We start from the raw sequence: 20,955 nt of genomic DNA on the forward strand, positions 1-20,955 counted from the left end.
GGAGACATGTGGTGATGGAGTTATGGATGTGTGGAAAGTGCGTTCATGGGTGCGACAGTTTAATGAAGGCAGAACATCGTGTGACAACAAACCGAAACAACCTCGGGCTCGCACAAGCCGGTATGACGACATGATCGAGAAAGTGGAGAGAATTGTTTTGGGGGATCGCCGAATGACTGTTGAAAAGATCGCCTCCAGAGTTGGCATTTCTGTGGGTTCTGTGCACACAATCCTGCATGACGACCTGAAAATGCGAAAAGTGTCATCTAGGTGGGTGCCACGAATGCTGACGGACGACCACATGGCTGCCCATGTGGCATGTTGCCAAGCAATGTTGACATGCAACGACAGCATGAATGGGACTTTCTTTTCGTCAGTTGTGACAATGGATGAGACGTGGAGGCCATTTTTCAATCCAGAAACAAAGCGTCAGTCAGCTCAATGGAAGCACACAAATTCACCGCCACCAAAAAAATTTCGGGTAATCGCCAGTGCTGAAAAAATGATGGTGTCCATGTTCTGGGACAGCGAGGGCGTAATCATTAGCAATTGCGTTCCAAAGGGCACTACGGTAACAGGTGCATCCTACGAAAATGTTTTGAAGAACAAATTCCTTCCTGCACTGCAACAAAAACGTTCGGGAAGGGCTGCGCGTGTGCTGTTTCACCAAGACAACGCACCCGCACATCGAGCTAACGTTACGCAACAGTTTCTTCGTGATAACAACTTTGAAGTGATTCCTCATGCTCCCTACTCACCTGACCTGGCTCCTAGTGACTTTTGACTTTTTCCAACAATGAAAGACACTCTCTGTGGCCGCACATTCACCAGCCGTGCTGCTATTGCCTCAGCGATTTTCCAGTGGTCAAAACAGACTCCTAAAGAAGCCTTCGCCGCTGCCATGGAATCATGGCGTCAGCGTTGTGAAAAACGTGTACGTCTGCAGGGCGATTACGTCGAGAAGTAACGCCAGTTTCATCGATTTCGGGTGAGTAGTTAATTAGAAAAAAAAATCGGAGGCCTTAGAACTTGAATGCACCTCGTAAGTGGAAGAGAGACGAATGGGCAGTCATGATAGAGAAGAGACGGACCGCAAATGTGGAAATCCACTTATATATACGGCTCTAAAACGGTGAAGCCTGTCGCCTGTTGGCGTGCTACTGTCGTGAGCACCTATGGAAAGTGATTGAAGGGTGTGTGAAATAACGAATAGGCCGTGTAGTATTGGACGACGACGTCTCATCACAAAACGTAGAGGTAGGAGGACGCCCCCGCCCCCCCCCACCCCCCCGCCACCGTGTGATCCAGGATAGGAGGTAGCGAACTGTGGCACATCTGACAACAGCGTACAATGCTGGTGCAGGCGCAAGTGTTTGGGAGCACAGCCTTCAAAGGGCATTGTTGAACATGGAGCTCCACATCACACAACCACTACTACGTGTTCCTGTGTCAGCCCAACGGCATCGTCATTTATGAATGCAATGGGCACAGCGTGACTTAGTTTTCATCTATTTCTTGTTACATCAGGTCGATGGTTAGGTCCTTAAACGCTCTCATCCAGGCGAATGGCTGGTGAAGGCAGAATTGTGCTATAGGGTATACTGAGTTGGGCTTCCAGGGGATCTGTGGCGGTAATCGATGGCGTCATGGCAGCAGTGAACTACGTGAACATTGTTGCGCACCATCTGCATCGCTCCATGCCTGAAGACTCCCCCTATAGCGATGACTCCTTCCGGCAGCATAACTGTCCGTTTTGCATAGTCAGAATTGTGTTACAGTGGTTTGAGAGGCATTATCGTGAACTCACACTGATGTCTTGGCCAGCAAATATGTACCCACTGAAACACATTTCGGGCGCCAGCTGCGTGCCCGTAAACCACCATCCTGTAATTGCAGGAATTGCTTGACCTGTACCTAGACACCTGGTGCCACATACTTCTGGAATCCTGTCAAGGACTTATGGAATCCATACCAAGCACAATCTTTGTTGTACTGTTTTTGAAAAGCGGAACAATACGCTATTAAACAGGTAGTCATAATGTTCTGGCTCATCGATGTGTATGTATAGCAAACAATGATGGAGTGCATGATCAAAGGATTATCAAATCACGAAGATTGCTGGCTGGAGGCTGGTGTTAGAGTACATGTCTTCCTGTCCCATTCAAGGCACGGTATATGGATGACAAATCACGGAACTGGGAATGCCAGTGTAGGATCCATTCATTCCTCAAGACATTCCTGGTGTGAACTTCAGGGTGCATTATTCTACTGGAATATGTTATTTGGGAGCCTGGTCATGAACGATATGATAACAGGCCTTACTGTTCTTGCCACTTATTGGTGAGCTTTCAGCCTCCCTTCGACAAGTACCATATAAGCCCTTTTATCATATCCAAAGCTCCCCACACCATTATTCCAGGAGTTGGAGAGCTATGGATCTGGAGAATCTCTACTTCCTGTGACCTTTCACCAGGCCATCTTCAGACTCGTTGGTGTCCATCTGAACGCCACAAACAGAAGGGATACTGCTGGTTTTGTACTACAGAATGCCTTCCAGAGTCTCATATGACTCTGGCTCTACATCATACCAGTCTCTGTTCTCTGTGGTGCAGTGTCAGCCGTTAAAAACCCATGACAAAAGAAGAGCTCAGTCCAGATTCCAGCAATCTATTCCCGATAGTCCGTGGTGACGCTTTTGCTGTGACTATAGCCCGGGTTTCAACTGTTCTCATCCTCCTATTCGTCATAGCCAGTCGAAGAATCCTGTTATCTTTTCGTAGTGTAGTCCTTTTAGAAAGAACCGCGCCAACTCTACTTGCCACACTGTTCTTCTGAGTCCATCTCATCACCACTCGTTCTGCAGTTATTGCACTATAGGCAGCTGTTTGTGCGATCTGTCAGTACGACGCTCCTCATGTATTTCAGGCCAATGATCCGACCTTTTTCAAAGTCCAAAAGATGGCAGAAAGCTGCACTTGCACATTCTCTGGGCATATTTATTCAGATCCGCACCTGAAACATACCAGTAACGTTAGACAATTCCAATAGCCATCATGTACGCGTACTGTTTATTTTTTATCTGTAGCAATAGAATTTTTCTGTTCTGAAAATATGCTCACATCTAGATGAAATTTTAATCAGTATATCCCACACCTATGAAAATACTGGAGTATCAGTTTGGTAGCAGTTGGTGGAGGTGTTCATTATGCAACGCCTTCCATTTCAGTAAATTGGAAAACAGTATGCTGCTTGAAATTTTATTTTAGTATATAAGCTTATGTTCGCTGTATTGCCTTCATCAGCACATGTCCTGACGTTGTAGATGCACATATGTTAACATTGAGTAAACCATTATTGCCGTCTGTAGTTGTTAGCCGTAATATTATTTTCAGCAACATTTTAAAGTTGTTCGATAATTTGCTCGTGCTTGTATATTATAATACGTCTTTTTTACCATCTGACAGTTGTAGAAATTCGAGTTTGACAGCTGGTTGTTTATATAATAAATATGTTTGAGTACATAATTAGCTGTCAGAATTGGAATTTTTCTGCCCAAATATAACAATGGTTCTGTTTTATCAAGACGCTGAAAACAATGAAAAATTCCTCAAAATTTCTTATAACGTTAATTTTTATTTTTCTTCATAGCAGCTGGAAATAATTTTCTTTTAGAAAGTAGCGCATCATGTTTTAGACTAGAAATAGAGATAGAGGGAGGGAGACTTGGATGGATAGATGCATGGAGAAGGCGATGAATTTATTGTTTACTGACTGGTCTGTTGCCCACAGCCGGTGTACTTCGAGCAAATGCGCTACAACAGAGGCCCATGAGAAAGACAGGCCGCGGCGCGTACGTCACGAAGCTAGGCCTGAACTCAGTCGCTCGCTCAGCTCAGCAGACAAAGTGCGTTTCTAAACCTGTTAACTCGCAGCTAGGAGTGTACGTACTAACGAGAATGGTATGTTCTACTGGAATTGGATATTATGAAGTCTTACTGACTAACAGTACTACAACAAAATTTAATTTAAGATTAATACTCGATGTAAATGGTATAACGGCTTGTTTGTAGCATTTAGTCTCTTCTGCTTAACAGTCGTCATTTTATACAAGAAATGGTGTCTTATGCAACTGGTAATTATTTTGGCATGATTTTAATTTTATTTTTTCCCAGTACAGACGTAATAAATTATAAGTAGCCCTATGGACTTCCGATCACTGTAGGACTAATAACAGTAAAACTCCATAATAGCGAATTCCAGTGGAAAATTCAATTCTAGTTTGTGCGTATTCACCTTGTTACGAGTTAACAGGTGTAGAAACGTAGCCTGTCTGCTGATTTGAGCGAGCGAGCGCAGGCCAACCTTCGTGACGTACGCACCGCGGCCTGTCTTTCTCGTAGGCCTCGGCTACAACAAGGAGCGGGAGATGCGCATGTTAGATCACATCTCGTACATGTTATGTGTGAGGGGGAGGAAGGGAGGGAGAAAAGGAGGGTGGGTTGGATTATGTACGAGGGGCGTTTGAAAATTCCGTGCAAAAATAACAACTACTTACGTGTTTGGGGTAAACCTTTTTTATTTTTCGACATAGTCTCCTTTTAGTCTTATACACTTCGTCCAACGTTGTTCTAATTTGTTGATCCCTTCTGAACAATAGGAATTGTCCAAGTCTGCAAAATAGCTATTAGTTGCTACAATCACCCCCTCGTTTGAATAAACTCTTTATCCCGTCAGCCGTTTCTTCAAATTGGGGAACAAATAGTAGTCCGAGGGAGGGACGTGAAACGAGTTGGCATCCTATTTCCATTAATTTTGCGACCACAACTGTTGAGGTGTGCGCTGGTGCATTGTCGTGATGGAAAATGATCTTTTTTGCGGTCCAATCGCCGGCGTTTTTCTTGCAGCTCGGTTTTCAAACGGTCCAATAACGATGAATAATATTCACCTGTAATAGTTTTACCCTCTTCCAGATAGTCGACGAGGATTACCCTTGCGAATCCCAAAAGAAAGTCGCCATAACCTTTCTGGCCGAAGGAATGGTCTTCGCCTTTTTTGGTGCAGATTCTCCCTTGGTGACCCATTGTTTAGATTGTTGTTTGGTCTCAGGAGTATAGTAATGTATCCAAGTTTCATCCACAGTGACGAAACGATGCTTAAAGTCCTGCGGATTCTTCCTGAGCAGCTGCAAACCATCCTTGCAACACTTCACACGATTCCGTTATTGGTCAAGTGTGAGCAATTGCGGAGCACATCTTGCGGATAGCTTTCTCATGTCCAAATGTTTATGCAAAATATTATGTACCCGTTCATTCGAGATTCCCACAGCCCTAGCAATCTCACACACCGTAACTCCTCTATCATCCATCACGATATCATGGATTCTATCAATCATTTCTGGAGTCGTGACATCCACAGGGCGTCCAGAACGTTCACCATCACTTGTGCCCATATGGCCACTCCGAAAATTTTGAAGCCAATTATAAACAATTGTAATCGAAGGTGCAGAGTCACCGTAATGTTTATCAAGCTTCTCTTTAGTCTCCTGAGGCGTTTTGGCTTTCATAATGTAATGTTTAATCACCACACAAAAATCTTTTTTGCCTATTTTTGGACAATCACTCGACTTGCTTGATTCACACGAATGCCAAACACACAAAAATAGATCAGTATAGCTGAATTTTGGTGTGCGTTCTTTCCAAAGATGCTACTAACTAAACATGACCTCGAGATGCGCCGGTGGTGCCATCTCTCGGTCTTTGCACGGACTTTTCAAACGCCCCTCGTATGTATGTATGGATGGAAAGGGCGATGCATTGACAGTTTACTGACAGGTCTGTGTGCCCACAGTGGGTGTACTTCAAGCAGATATGCTACAACAACGAGCAGGAGGTGCACATCTCTGATCAGACCTCGTACAGGTTACGTGTGAGTCAAAGGGAGAGGAGAAGGAAGCAGCAAGGGTGGGATGGATAGATGGATGGTTGGAATTGGCGATGCATTTACTGTTTAGTGATTGGTCTGTGTGCCCGCAGCAAGTGTACTTTGAGCGGATGTTCTAAAACAGGGGTTCCCAACAAAATTTTCTCGAGGAACTCCTCAATATTTTCTCGAGGAGCTCCTCATCGAGCATGACTGGTACCTTGTCATATGACAGTATCAAATACCTAAAAAGCCAAATTAAGAGTCTTTTTATACGCTTTCTATTTTTGGTACTTAGAAAAAACATTGACATATTCGTTATTAAAAAAATATTGAGCTTAAAACTTTTTCAATTTAGCCATCATTGTTATTGCTAAATTTGTAAGTAGGCTGTTTAGGTTTCATGTTGGTAACGCCACGTAGCGCTCTATATGAAAATCACTGACTGTGCTGTGTGAAGGCTGTGGTTGGTTTGCATTGTTGGAATTTGCTATTGTAGTGTTGGGCAGTTGGCTGTTAAGCCGGCCGCAAGATGAGACGCAGGTCCGTGACGTGACGCAGGGTGGCTCACGCCAAATTTCTCACGGCGGCGTGAGTCACGGCGACAATCACCGCAAGTTGGATCGCAGTTTCAATACGCAGTTTGCTGCGGAACTTCGGCTCTGGCAGAGATGGCGACTACTTCTGCTATGTTAATAGATTTAAGTTCAGAATCGGATTCCGATTCTGAGTTCGAATTCGAAACAGTGTGTTACATCGCTTTGATGAAACAAAAAGCAGAAAAAAGTGCATACATGAAAAGAAGACTAAGTCATGGGGAATTCGCTTTAACTAAGGAATTTGATGATGAAAAATTCACGAACTATTTTAGATTAAATCGTGATCAATTCCAAGAAGTGCATGGTCTCATCAAGAATGAAATTGACAGAGAGGGATGCAACGCTACAAGGCCGATTGGAACCGAGGAGAAACTAGCTGTGTTTTTAAGGTAAGCTATTATGATTAACCTATATCTATATCTCTATAGTGCGTTTAAAATTACTTGCGACGTTTGACGGATTCTTTGTCGCCCCGTGCTGCCGCTACACCAGCTGATGCTAACCACGCCGCAACAACGGCGGTTCCTTTGAAGTAACAATGTGAGTTATGCGGACCACGCCGCCACAGTGGCGGATCCTTTGAAGCAACAATGTTTCCTAAGACCGACAACCCCTCCACTCGCTCAACGCCGACCTGTCAAAAGTCGCAAGTAATTTTAAACGCACTATAAAATTAAAAATTTGAGTTGGTTTGTGTATAGCCATTAATGTGCGAAACACTTTATTGAATGAACGCTTTATTGAATAAACATAAATAATATTGAAATGGCCAAAATGTTCTGTAATAGCACATAAATTCACTCTGTACATCAAATGTGAATAGCAAAGTTTTTACTAAAAATCAGTTTTCAGAGAAATTATTAATAAATGTGAGCAAATTGCTTTGTTGAAACTCACAATTATCTTCTGTTGTAAGCGAGGGACTGTTGGATTGTAAGGACTGGGATGGAGTTGAACTAGTGTAGGATGGACTGAGGGTTTGGTTACTGTACGGTGATGATGGCCGCTGAACTGTGTTGGACTGTGGAGATCTCACGGGAATGTTCAGCAACGAGGCCTCCATTTCTGTAACCACACGGAAAATGTCATTTCTGACGACATACTGAGATGACGGTGGCATGCGTCTGGTCATCTGGTACATTGACATGAAGAAGTGGTACAGAGGATCACTTGGAGCACTCGTTTGTGCCAACAGATTTCTTCTTTCCTCTGATCTCGATTTTCTTCGTTCTTCATGTTGTTCAATGCTTCGTTTGAGTAATCCAGCAATAGTGTCTTTCTTAATTTTTTTTGCTGATGTCGGTTCTTCTGGCGGGGGTGAAATTTCAGGAAGTGCCCGTGACTGAAGATCGTCCCGAGCACTTGTGATTCCCTGCTGCATGTTCAGTGATTCCTCACCCTCGTCGACTACATCAGTTGGACTATCAGTGGCAAAAGTTTGTGGTGTTGTTTCACTATCGTCATTGCATTCGATAAGGTTCCCCTCTCGTGCTTTATTGGCCATATATGGTTGTAGAAAACCCATCTGCTTTTGAAATTTCCATTCTTTAACCGATTCAGCCGGTGCCCCACTTTTCATGGATTTTTGCTGTCTTCTGAGAGCATCTCTCAGCGAATGTCTCAATTTCTCCCACAACGCCTTCGCTTCAACACCTGCAACAACCGCGTCAAATGAGAATTTCGCTATTTCAATTATTCACTTTTTAATTACAAACGTAAAAAAATACAGCTACAAATTTATCATTCCTTTTTTAATTTTTTTCTTTTACGTTCTAGGTATTTGGCGACAGGAAACACATACAGAACTATTGCTTACAGCTACAGAATGGGAGAACGAACGGTCTCTAACATCGTATCAGAAGTATCTCAAGCTGTATGGAAAGTAATGCAACCAATATTTATGCCAGAACCCACAAAAGAACAGTGGGAATCAATCGCAGCTGGTTTCCAACGAAGATGGCAATTCCCACACTGTATAGGCGCCATCGATGGGAAACATGTAGTAATAAGAAAACCTCGTAAAACTGGATCCTCCTATTTCAATTATAAACACACTTTCTCCATCGTGCTAATGGCTACCGTAGACTACGAGTATAAATTCACTACAGTTGATGTTGGGTCACAAGGGAGGTTCAGTGATGGAAGCGTTTTCAACACAAGCGTTTTGGCGAAAAGAATGGTGAAACGCACTTTACAGCTTCCGTCACCTGCAGCACTACCACAAATACAGGAGGCAATCCCTTTCGTATTTGTAGGAGATGAGGCGTTCCCTTTATGTGAGCATTTGATGCGGCCTTATCCTAAACGAAGCGTCACTGACAATTATGAAAACAAAGTGTTCAACTATAGACTGTCAAGAGCACGCCAAACGGTAGAGTGCGCTTTTGGTATACTTGCTTCGCGTTTTCGAGTTTTTCGAGTACCATTTGAAATTAAAGTAGAAAGTGTTATCAGTGTTGTCAAAGCAGCTTGTGTGTTGCACAACTATTTAATTACTTCTAAAGCTGAAATATGTGGAGACGACACTATGGAAGATATGCCAGAGGATCAAATGCGACCATTATTACAATCAAATGTAACACGATGTTCACAGAAAGCTTTCACAATTCGACAGAACTTCACTACATACTTCAACACTACAGGAATGGTTCCTTGGCAAAGGGAAAGTGTTTTTAAAGGAAAGTACTGAGAAACTAAGAATATCTATACAGTTACAGTGCTACGACATAATGTTTCAAATATATAAATAAATATATAAATTAATTCATAACATTTATGTCATCCTTCTATTTTGTGAAACAATACCTTGGTACATGTTAATTGTAGTAAAAGTCTTTGTGATGGGCTCTATGTTCATGTAAAATGTTAACAATGAATTACAATGCAACTTACCACTTCGTATGTCCGTTTCCTTGGCCACTTCCTCCCACTTCTCAGCTTTCAGCTTCGTTTTCAAATAATCTTCATGGCTTGTATCATACAGTACTTTGCGAACACGTACGGCTTCAATTAGCTTCTCCTCCATTCCGAACTACGAAACGCTGAACGCGAACAGCCAGAATCACCGTGAGCCTCGCAGGAAACTGCGTACAGGAAACTGCGCTCCGCAGGGTCACCACGCGCAGGAACTGCGCCACGTCACGCTGCGCTCTAACGTGCGCTGCCCCATTCAACTGTGTGGTTCGCAGAAACTCACCGTGAGCCACCCTGCGTCACGTCACGGACCTGCGTCTCATCTTGCGGCCGGCCTTAAGAGCGTGTAGCGTTGTGCAGTTGGAGGTGAGCCGCCAGCAGTGGCGGATGTGGGGAGAGAGATGGCGGAGTTTTGAGAGAGGATGATTTGGACGTGTGTCCATCAGAGACAGTAAATTTGTAAGACTGGATGTCATATATGATGACTTTTGAATATTATTAAGGTAAATACAGGGTGTCCAGAAAAGGGCTCCCTGATTTCAAAATTAAATATCTCGAAAACAAAGATCGATAGAGGAATGCAGTAAACGGTATGTTTATTGTGAAAGCTGTAAGAAGTTTATACAGCAGTTTGAAATAATAGTTACAAAAGCTGATAACAGATGGCGCTGTACGCTGTACAGCTCATATCAGCATACGTAAGTGAAATAATCGCTTTGCAAACAATCACATCACAATGTTTTCAAAATGTTCACCATTGGCACTACAGAGGTGGCGCAAACGAAGAATGCAATTCGCCACCACATTTCGTAGTGTCTCAACCAAAATGGATTCACATGCCACAGTGATCGCCGATTCAAGCTCGTCCAGCGTGGCGGGATGCTTCGGGTAGACCATGTCTTTCACTGTGCCCCACAAAAAAAGTCACAGGGAGTCAAATCCGGCGAATATGGAGGCCAATCCATGCCTGCACCAGTAAATTTGGGATATTCCAAAGCAATGACTCGATTCACGAAGTATTCCTCAAGAAAGCGAAACACTTGTTCGGTCCGATGTGGTCGGGCTCCATCTTGCATAAACCTTTCAGTACCTGGTCGATCCTCTAACGCTTGCTGTGTGGCGACAAATTGTTCCAAAATTGCAACGTAACGTGCACCAGTAACCGTTTCTCGAATGAAAAAAGGGCCAATAATGCCTCTGCTGCATACTGCAGCCCACACAGTAACTTTAGGAGAATACAGGGGTTTCGCTTCACACCAATATGGCTTTTCGGAACCCCGAAATCGCCAGTTCTGCTTATTCACGTATCCATTCAGGTGGAAGTGTGCTTCATCTGTAAACCAGATGCAGCCAACATCAAATCCTTCACTATCAATCATTGTGAGCATCTGATTAGCAAAGGCAACCCTTTGTTGCACAGCTCGTACGGGTATGGCGTGGTGCGTTTAAATTTTGAATGGAAACATGTGTAGGCTCTTTCTCAGTATTTTCTGCGTGCTGGAACGCTTCGAACCAGTCTCAGATGCAATCCTACGGACGGATGACATTGGATTTCGTTGAATAATTCCAGAAACTGTGGCGATATTTTCATTCGTAACTGCGGTTTGCTTGCGGCCAACATGCCCCACTAGCTCATCAGTTACGCTGGCTGTTCGTTGAAATTTTGCGAAGAGCGTACGAATGGTTTTCCCATCGGGTCCTTTTGGAACATTAAATCGTGCTCGAAAACTTCGCCTTGTTGCCGTAGGACTCTCTTCTAACCTGTGGTACTCTACCACCAGAAAAACGCGTTGTTCGATGGAGTACATGGTTTTAATCTCTTCCTTCGGTACGCTAACCTCCTTTCACGTTTCAATAGTGGAACTGATCGCTCTGGGCTTCGGATCACTATTTATACTAGGCATTACGTGTGGCGATTACAGCGCCATCTGTTAGCAGCTTTTGTAACTATTATTTCAAACTGCTGTATAAACTTCTTACAGCTTTCACAATAAACATACCGTTTACTGCATTCCTCTATCGATCTTTGTTTTCGAGATATTTAATTTTAAAATCAGGGAGTCCTTTTCTGGAGACCCTGTACATTGTTTGTTCTCTATCAAAATCTTTGATTTGCTGACTATGCCTATCAGCAGTTAGTGCCTTTAGTAGTTAGAATCTTTTATTTAGCTGGCAGTAGTGGCGCTCGCTGTATTGGAGTAGTTCGAGTAACAAAGATTTTTGTGAGGTAAGTGATTCATGAAAGGTATAGGTTTTGTTAGTCAGGGCCATTCTTTTGTAGGGATTTTTGAAAGTGAGATTGCGTTGCGCTAAAAATATTGTGTGTCAGTTTAGTGTTGATCAGAATAGGTAAAGAGCGAAATGTCTGAGTACGTTCAGTTCTGCTCTGCTGTTTGAAAATCAAATATTGTTAAGTGTTGTGTACATAGTTCCGCGTAGTCAGCACGTACACAACTTTGCCACTAGAGCGCGTCCCGCTAAGCACAACAGCGCAGGCGCAGCGCTCGGCCGTCTCCGCACTACGAGATGGCGCTGTCTTAGAGACGGACCAAATTCTGCTTCCGCAGATCCGCATATTAATATGTAACGCAGCCAATGAGATTGCTGCTAACGTAGAACCTTTTCTCCTCGCGGATCACACTCGCGCAGTGATACATGAGCGCGCGAGGTATTATAACGAGTGTACAGACCTCCGATTAGGCAGTCTGCATTAGTGGTGGTGGTGGTGGTTAGTGTTTAACGTCCCGTCGACAACGAGGTCATTAGAGACGGAGCGCAAGCTCGGGTTAGGGAAGGATTGGGAAGGAAATCGGCCGTGCCCTTTCAAAGGAACCATCCCGGCATTTGCCTGAAACGATTTAGGGAAATCACGGAAAACCTAAATCAGGATGGCCGGAGACGGGATTGAACCGTCGTCCTCCCGAATGCGAGTCCAGTGTGCTAATCACTGCGCCACCTCGCTCGGTGCATTAGTCTATAGTCAAGTTTCAGTCTGCGCCTAATAAGATTATCATATTCCTGTACACAGCCATGAAGATGAATGTATAGACACTTTGTCAAGTATCAGAGATATTGGAGAATAACATTAACGTACCAAGACCAAAGAAACTTCAGATTGTCAATTGTAAATAGCAACCAGAATCAAGTTAAGTAAGGTTTATGATTGTTATTATTTTAATAAATGTGTGTGAAAATTAATCAAGTTCTGTTTGAAGTTGGTCACCGTCAATCTGCTACTCTCAGTGTGCAAGTGGCATTTCTATCGTCTGACCTAACGGCAGAAGATAAACACGCCACGATAAGACCACGAGACATATTGCTGACACTCGCCTACTTCGTTAGAGCGACAAGTCAAATAATCTGATGGTGAGAGTACCGAAGGTCTTACAGTACGTACACCACAGTAAGAGGTTCATCAGCACAGTAATTCATTAATTTTTTTAAGGGGACGTTTCAAATTGTTGATTATTGCTCAAAATCTTTGTCTTTAAATCTGGATGTTTACTATAACAAACTCTTTAAAAAATATAAATTAAATATGAACTGAAAATGACAGGAAAAAATTAAAACTGAGTGTATTGGTCTTTCAATTGTAATACACTTGAGATTGCATTGACTAGACATTTGTGAAAAATAATAGCACCTTGCGGACCCCTCTGGCATAGCTCGCGGATCCCTGGCAGTCCGCGGACCACCTGTTGGGAACCACTGCTCTAAAACGAGGAGGAGTGGTCAGCTGCGCATCTTGTTCACACCTCGTACAGGTTGCGTGTAAGAGATAGAGAGAGAGAGAGAGAGAGAGAGAGAGAGAGAGGGAGGGAGGGAGAGAGAGGGAGAGGGAGAGGGGGGGGGGGGTTGGATGAATGGATGGGTGGATGCAGAAGGCTATACATTTGCCGTTTAGTGACTGCTCTATGTGCCCGCAGCGGGCGTACTTCGAGCGGATGCGCTACAACAAGGAGCAGCGGCAGGTGCGCATCTTCGACGAGTCGGAACGCGAGCTGGTGGTGGGCCGGCTGGGGCTGGAGCTGGGGCTCGGCCCGGCCTACGAGTGCCTGGAGAGGGACCGGCGCGACGCCGCCGCCGTCTGCATGGAGTGGCCGCGCCGCGCGCGCCTCCACTGGCGCTACAGCGAACCACAGCCGGAGCCCGCCGCCGTGCGCTGCTACCGGCTCTCCTGGCAGGCCCTCAGCACGTCAGTACCTCAGGCGTCTGCGTCTACAGGGTGCTCCATTGATCGTCACCGGGCCAAAAATCTCACGAAATAATCGCCAAACGAAAAAACTACAAAGAACGAAACTCGTCTAGTTTGAAGGGGGAAACCAGATGGCACTATGGTTGGGCCACTAGATGGCGCTGCCACAGGTCAAACGGATATCAACTGCGTTTTTTTAATATAAGAACCCACATTTTTTATTACATATTCGTATAGTATGTAAAGAAATATGAATGTTTTGGCTGGACCACTTTTTTCGCTTTGTGATAGATGGCGCTGTAATAGTCACACACATATGGCTCACAATTTTAGACGAACAGTTGGTAACAGGTAGGTTTTTTAAATTAAAATACAGAACGTAGGTACGTTTGAACATTTTATTTCGGTTCTTCCAATGTGATACATGTACCTTTGTGAACCTATCATTCCTGAGAACCCATGTTGTTACAGCGTGATTACCTGTAAATACCACATTAATGCAATACATGCTCAAAATGATGTCCGTCAACTCAGTGCATTTGGCAATACGTGTAATGACATTCCTCTCAACAGCGAGTATTTCGTCTTCCGTAATGTTCGCACATGCATCGACAGTGCGCTGACGCATGTTGTCAGGCGTTGTCGGTGGATCACGATGGCAAATATCCTTCAACTTTCCCCACAGAAAGAAATCCGGGGACGTCAGATCCGGTGAACGTGCGGGCCGTGGTATGGTGCTTCGACGACCAATCCACCTGTCATGAAATATGCTATTGAATACAGCTTCAACCGCAAGCGAGCTATGTGCCGGACATTCATCATGTTGGAAGTACATCGCCATTCTATCATGCAGTGAAACATCTTCTAATAACATCGGTAGAACATTACGTAGGAAATCAGCCATTGCACCCTTTAGATTGCCATCGATAAAATGGGGGCCAATTATCCTTCCTCCCATAATGCCGCACCATACATTAACCCGCCAAGGTCGCTGATGTTCCGGTGGATTTTCCGTTGCCCAATAGTGCACATTATGCCGGTTTACGTTACCGCTGTTGGTGAATGACGCTTCGTCGCTAAATAAGACCCGTGCAAAAAATCTGTCGTCGTCCCGTAATTTCTCTTGTGGCAGAACTGTACACGACGTTCAAAGTCGTCGCCATGCAATTCCTGGTGCATAGAAATACGGTACGAGTGCAATCGATGTTGATGTAGCATTCTTAACACCGATTCTCATGCAGTTTGTCTGCTACTGATATGCGGATTAGCCGCGACAGCAGCTAAAACACATACTTGGGCATCATCATTTGTTGCAGGTCGTGGTTGACGTTTCACATGTCGCTGAACACTTCCCGTTTTCTTGAATAACGGAACTATCCGGCGAACGGTCCGGACACTTGGATGATGTTGTCCAGGATACCGAGCAGCATACGTAGCACACGCGCGTTGGGCATTTTGATCACAATAGCCATACATCAACACGATATCGACCTTTTGCGCAATTGGTAAACGGTCCATTTTAACACGGGCAATGTATCACGAAGCAAATACCGTCCGCACTGGCGGAATGCTACGAGATACCACGTACTTATACGTTTGTGACTATTACAGTGCCATCTATCACAAAGCGAAAAAAGTGGTCCAACTAAAACATTCATATTTCTTTACGTACTATACGAATATGTAATAAAAATGGGGGTTCCTATTTTAAAAAAACGCAGTTGATATCCGTTTGACCTGTGGCAGCGCCATCTAGCGGGCCAACCATAGCGCCATCTGGTTTCCCCCTTGTAGATAGACGAGTTTCGTTCTTTGTAGTTTTTTCGTTTGATTCTTATTTCGTGAGATGTTTGGCCCGGTCACTACTCCGCGATTGTAGACTGGAAATGAGAAACTGTGAATAAAGTAGCAATAAACTGACACAAATTCGCATTACAAATAATTTTATTGAAGGAATGCGAATTGTGATACACTATCTAGTCGCATTAATGTGACCTCCAGTCAGAAACTTGAATAGTTACCTCTTGCAGTGCGGACTGCAGGCGATCATTGTAGGGAAAACCACCCCTTCCGCCGGCCGGTGTGGCCGTGCGGTTAAAGGCGCTTCAGTCTGGAACCGCGAGACCGCTACGGTCGCAGGTTCGAATCCTGCCTCGGGCATGGATGTGTGTGATGTCCTTAGGTTAGTTAGGTTTAAGTAGTTCTAAGTTCTAGGGGACTGATGTCCACAGATGTTAAGTCCCATAGTGCTCAGAGCCATTTTTTTGAACCACCCCTTCCTTCCGCCTCCTTGATTTCTATCTCACCATCTATGGCCGTCCTATCGCCCTCACCCCCACCCTTAAGTACCTTGGCGTCACCCTCGACTGTGGACTCTCCTGGACCCCTCATCTCTGGACAATCCAAGCCAAGGCACGCTCCCGACTCCGTCTCCTCGAGCTCCTTTCCGGCCGTACGTGGGGTCTGGACCCCTCCACCATCCTCCACACTTATAAATCCCTCATCCGCTCTATCCTTTGTTACGCCCATCTGGCCTGGATCTCCGGCCCCCCCTACCTTTTATAAATCCCTTCAAATCCTTGAACGCCATGCTCTCTGCCTCGCCTATCGCATCCGTCTCCCATCCCCCACATGGATCCTGTATGATCTCATTCCGTTCCCCCACCTCCTCCTTTTCCATGAAAGGATACAGATCCTGTACACCTCCCGCAAACTCGATCCTCCTCACCCGCTTGTCTCGCCCATCCTCTCCCGCCCCCACCCGCTGCCGCACCTGTATTCCCACGTCCCACCCGGTCTCCATCTCTCCACCCTCCTTACCCTCTCCGAAGGTGGCTTCCGCCAGCTCCCCCTCCCTGATGATGTCCTCCTCCCCTCCATCTACCCCTCCTATCAACTTTGATCCTCCCTGCCCCCACTTCCTGTGTCCTTTCCTTTAGGCACCCTCCCTCCCTTCTCTTTCCTTTTCCCCCATCCCCGTCCCATTCCTCCATCCCTCTTCCCCCGGGCTTCCCCTTCCCCTTCCTCCCTTCCCCCTATCTCCCCTGCCCATGGCATCTGCTCTCCCCTCTCCCTCTCTCATCCCCCCTCCTCCTCTCTTGGCAGGTCCCCAGACTCGTACACGTTCAGTGAACATTCGCGCGCCGGAGATCATCGCCATCAGTGTCTCGTGTGTGTGCCTTCGTTTTGTGTTTAGTGTTCTTTCGCCGTCACTCCACCACTGTTCACGTGTGCCGTCGCCGTCATCCATCTTATGTGCGCCGTGTCAACTAGTGTTAGTGATATTTCTCGTCCAGCGTGAATGGCTCCATGTTTTTTGTTTTTCGTGTCTCCAGTTTTTGCCCGCCGTTTTTATGGTATTCTCTGTGCCACCTCTATGTAGTACTTATTGTACCACTCAAGGCAGAAGAGCGGCGTAATATGCTGCTGACAGCCCGCCTTTGTATAAGGTGATCAAAATAACAATAAAGAAAAAAAAAAGTGCGGACTGCTGCGAGAAATGCAGGAATAGAGTCAGTGAGTTTCTGGAAGGTACCGATAGGGACGTAGAGGCATGGAGACTCCAGTGCTATGCCGAGCTGCGCTAGGTTCCCCGGTTGAGGATCCATGGCGTGAACAGCCCGATCGAGGTGGTCCCACTGATACTCGAACAGGTGTAAAACCGGGAAGATTGGTGGCTAGGAGAGTACGGTAAACTCACCTCGGTGCTCCTTGGGGACACACGTACACTGCGAGCCGCGTGACACTTGGCAGTGTTCTGCTCGTAGATGCTATCATGCCGAGAGAAAAAAGCTGCATGCAAGGGTGGACATGGTCCATAAGTCTAGATGCATATTTGTGTTGATCCTTTGTGTCTTCCAGAATAACGAATTCACCTAGGGTATGCCACGACAACATGCTCGAGACCATATCGTTCCCTCCTGCTTGTACGGTCTTTGCTTTCAGACGTTTCACGTTGTACACGCCAAAGTCCATCTGTCCGATGGAGCATAAATTTGATTGATCTGTGAAGACCACCTGTCACCACTCAGTGGACGTGCAGTTACGGTACTGGCGTGGAAATTCCAGCCTTCATCGCCGGTGAACAGTCACCATGGATGCATAATAAACCATGCGGTTGCTGCAGAGGCCCACGAGCAGCTACTTTCGCTTTGCAGTTCGCTAAATGGTCGCAGGGAAGACACTGTTCGTGGCCCTTGGTTCATCTGGGCAGTCAGTTGCTCAACAGTTGCACATCTATTCGCTCCTACATATCGCCGCAGCTGTCATTCACCCCTGTCATCTTCGACCCATGGTGCACCACATTTGTCGTTCTGGATAGAGCCATTTTGCAATGCGCGGTACACTTTAACCACGGTGGCATGCGTACAGTTTAGAAACTTAGACGTTTCGGAAATGCTTCCAACATTGGCCCGAAAGCCAATGACCGTGCCCTTTTGGATCTCACATAAATCGCTTGGTTTGAGCATTACGACAACGACTGCACTGTTTTACGTGAGCCCCATCGCACCCCCCCCCCCCCCCCCCCCCCGACACGCTTTATTACCGTTCACTGCTAGTGCTGCCTCCTGCCGCTTGTGAGTGGTTAACGAAGGCGGTGGTCACATTAACGTGACTGCACAATGTAGTTTCAGACAGGAATGTCTCGTGATTTTACACAAGTGAAGGCTGAAATATTTATCATTCGGAACTAACCTAAACCACGGACAATGCTACACATCAGTGCGTCACCAAAACCAAGATTTCAGGAGTGGGAGGGGTTCATAATCAACTATTAAATAACACCACGAGCTAACTCTAGATGAGATTTGTAGGTAGCACATGTATCTGCCGACATTACATTTCCCGACACTTTGTTCAAATGGTTCAAATGGCTCTGAGCACTATGGGACTCAACTGCTGTGGTTATCAGTCCCCTAGAACTTAGAACTACTTAAACCTAACTAACCTAAGGACATCACACACATCCATGCCCGAGGCAGGATTCGAACCTGCGACCGTAGCAGTCGCACGGTTCCGGACTGCGCGCCTAGAACCGCGAGACCACCGCGGCCGGCCCGACACTTTGTCACATGAGGTATTACTAAAAGGCGCTTTTTGTGGAGATCTTAAATGCCATGGTGGTAGGTTCGATATGTGCTTAATGCTTTTCGTGTTTTCAATTCTAAACTCGAGACGTTTAATGTTTTGTGTGTATTCTATGTGCGGCGTTCATGAATTCCCGCGACGAAAGAGTAATAAATTTCCGTGACGTCGCGGGTCTTGTGCTGCGATGATTTTTGGATCAAGAAAGGAATACAGAATAACTACTGTCGAATCAGGTAGTGACGTAGAAAACTGTCTTGCAGTTTGTTAGCCCATCCTGTCAAGCATGTTCACACAATGGAATAAACTCTCTTCTAAGAGTGAGAGAGAAAGAGAACATAACATCTAATATTACGGAAGATACTTTCCTATTAAATTAGTAAGAAAGTTCGAAAATCTTTTAGAAAACGTGACAGTGGAGGAAATAATGAGGAGAAAATGGTACGTGAACCGACAAACATAAACGCAATAAGTCTGCGCCTATATCCACTAAACTATTGTAATCTGTGACACTTATGTTTCTTATATTATCCCCTAATTTCTGACGTGCCATAAACTGACATTTAATTATAATACGAGCGCTGTTCGGAAAATAAGTTCCAATCTGTCGCGAAATAGAAACTACTGTGAAAATCAAAACTGTTTTATTTGCAATAGTTAGCTACACCTTAGAGCTACTTCTCTACATGGTCGCCACTCCGACTTATACGTTTTTCGTAGCGTTGTACCAACTTTCCATCACCCTTGCCACAGAAGGCAGCTGCCAGTGCTTCCCGCCAATTCTTTGCGCTTGTCTACAGCTAGTTGTCTGTGCCCAAAATGTTGTCTTCACAGACAGTGGTTCATGTGAGCAGTGTTGATACTCAGGACGAGACAATTACGACCTGTGTTGTGGGTGATCAAACACTTCCCATCGAAAACGCTGCAGAAGCATCTTCAGTGTCCCTGCAAAATGGGGCGGGAATTGTGATGAAGAATGAAACACATGACAGTTATGTTATGTGGGCAGCGAAATCTCTCACCAGGCCTTCATTCTTCGCTGGGGACACTACTTTCTATGTATCTTTACGTGCTCACTGTGCGCTTAGAATTGAATATAGCGACGTGACGCGATCAACGGGCGTACTAGACACTACCCAAAACATCTGTGCAAAACTTCATCGGATTTTCACGGTGGTTTCCATTTCGCGACCGATCGGAAGTTGCTTTCCGAATAGTCTTCGTAGCTCTTACCAAGAACGACACATTTTTTATAGATCTTGTGTGTGTCGTTGCCTTGAATGGGCACTGTTCCACAGCACATAACTTATAATGCGAAATATGAAAATTGTTCAGTCAACAATATGACGCATCCCGTCACTTTCTTACGCCAGATCGTACCAAAAACGACGCATTTTCGAGAGATCCTCAGTGTGCTGGTGCTTTGAAACAGCAAAATAGATTCACAGGACATAAGTTATACTATAAAACTCGCAAATATGGGCTTCAACAGATTAGGACGAAATCCAACATGGTGTCCCCCAAGTCCTGCTTGTTAGGTAGACATGAGGTATACGTGATGTAGGACAGCTAGGCTGATGGTACTTTGCTTTCGCTAGAACCATAAGAACTTTATCCTGTAGCAGCCACTCAAATACGCAGCTACATCCAGCTTAACCGGCGTTTCAAGGCGCAGATTTATTACTGCCTGTTCGAAAACTATATGTCATATCAACAGTTCTAAAAACGTTGACTATCATTATGTAAACCCGTATGGGAACTATTTGAAATACGTACTCATCATTTAATGTCTGTAACGCGTTGTTGAGAAAGATATTTTAGTATATACACTCCTGGAAATGGAAAAAAGAACACATTGACACCGGTGTGTCAGACCCACCATACTTGCTCCGGACACTGCGAGAGGGCTGTACAAGCAATGATCACACGCACGGCACAGCGGACACACCAGGAACCGCGATGTTGGCCGTCGAATGGCGCTAGCTGCGCAGCATTTGTGCACCACCGCCGTCAGTGTCAGCCAGTTTGCCGTGGCATACGGAGCTCCATCGCAGTCTTTAACACTGGTAGCATGCCGCGACAGCGTGGACGTGAACCGTATGTGCAGTTGACGGACTTTGAGCGAGGGCGCATAGTGGGCATGCAGGAGGCCGTGTGGACGTACCGCCGAATTGCTCAACACGTGGGGCGTGAGGTCTCCACAGTACATCGATGTTGTCGCCAGTCGTCGGCGGAAGGTGCACG

General features: G+C 45.4%; 1 protein-coding gene across 2 annotated transcripts in view; it reads left to right on the plus strand.

Annotated features, from left to right (window-relative positions):
* LOC126198954 (myogenesis-regulating glycosidase) overlaps positions 1 to 20,955 on the plus strand; it is a 750,462-nt gene that overhangs the window by 652,747 nt on the left and 76,760 nt on the right. For both annotated transcript variants that reach the window (XM_049935600.1, XM_049935601.1), the window contains one exon: positions 13,358 to 13,626. In XM_049935600.1, coding sequence (XP_049791557.1) covers positions 13,358 to 13,626 — 269 coding nt within the window. The remainder of the gene's footprint in view (positions 1 to 13,357; positions 13,627 to 20,955) is intronic.

This window comes from Schistocerca nitens, chromosome 8, assembly GCF_023898315.1.
Source record: "Schistocerca nitens isolate TAMUIC-IGC-003100 chromosome 8, iqSchNite1.1, whole genome shotgun sequence".
Classification (NCBI taxonomy): Eukaryota; Metazoa; Arthropoda; class Insecta; order Orthoptera; family Acrididae; genus Schistocerca; species Schistocerca nitens.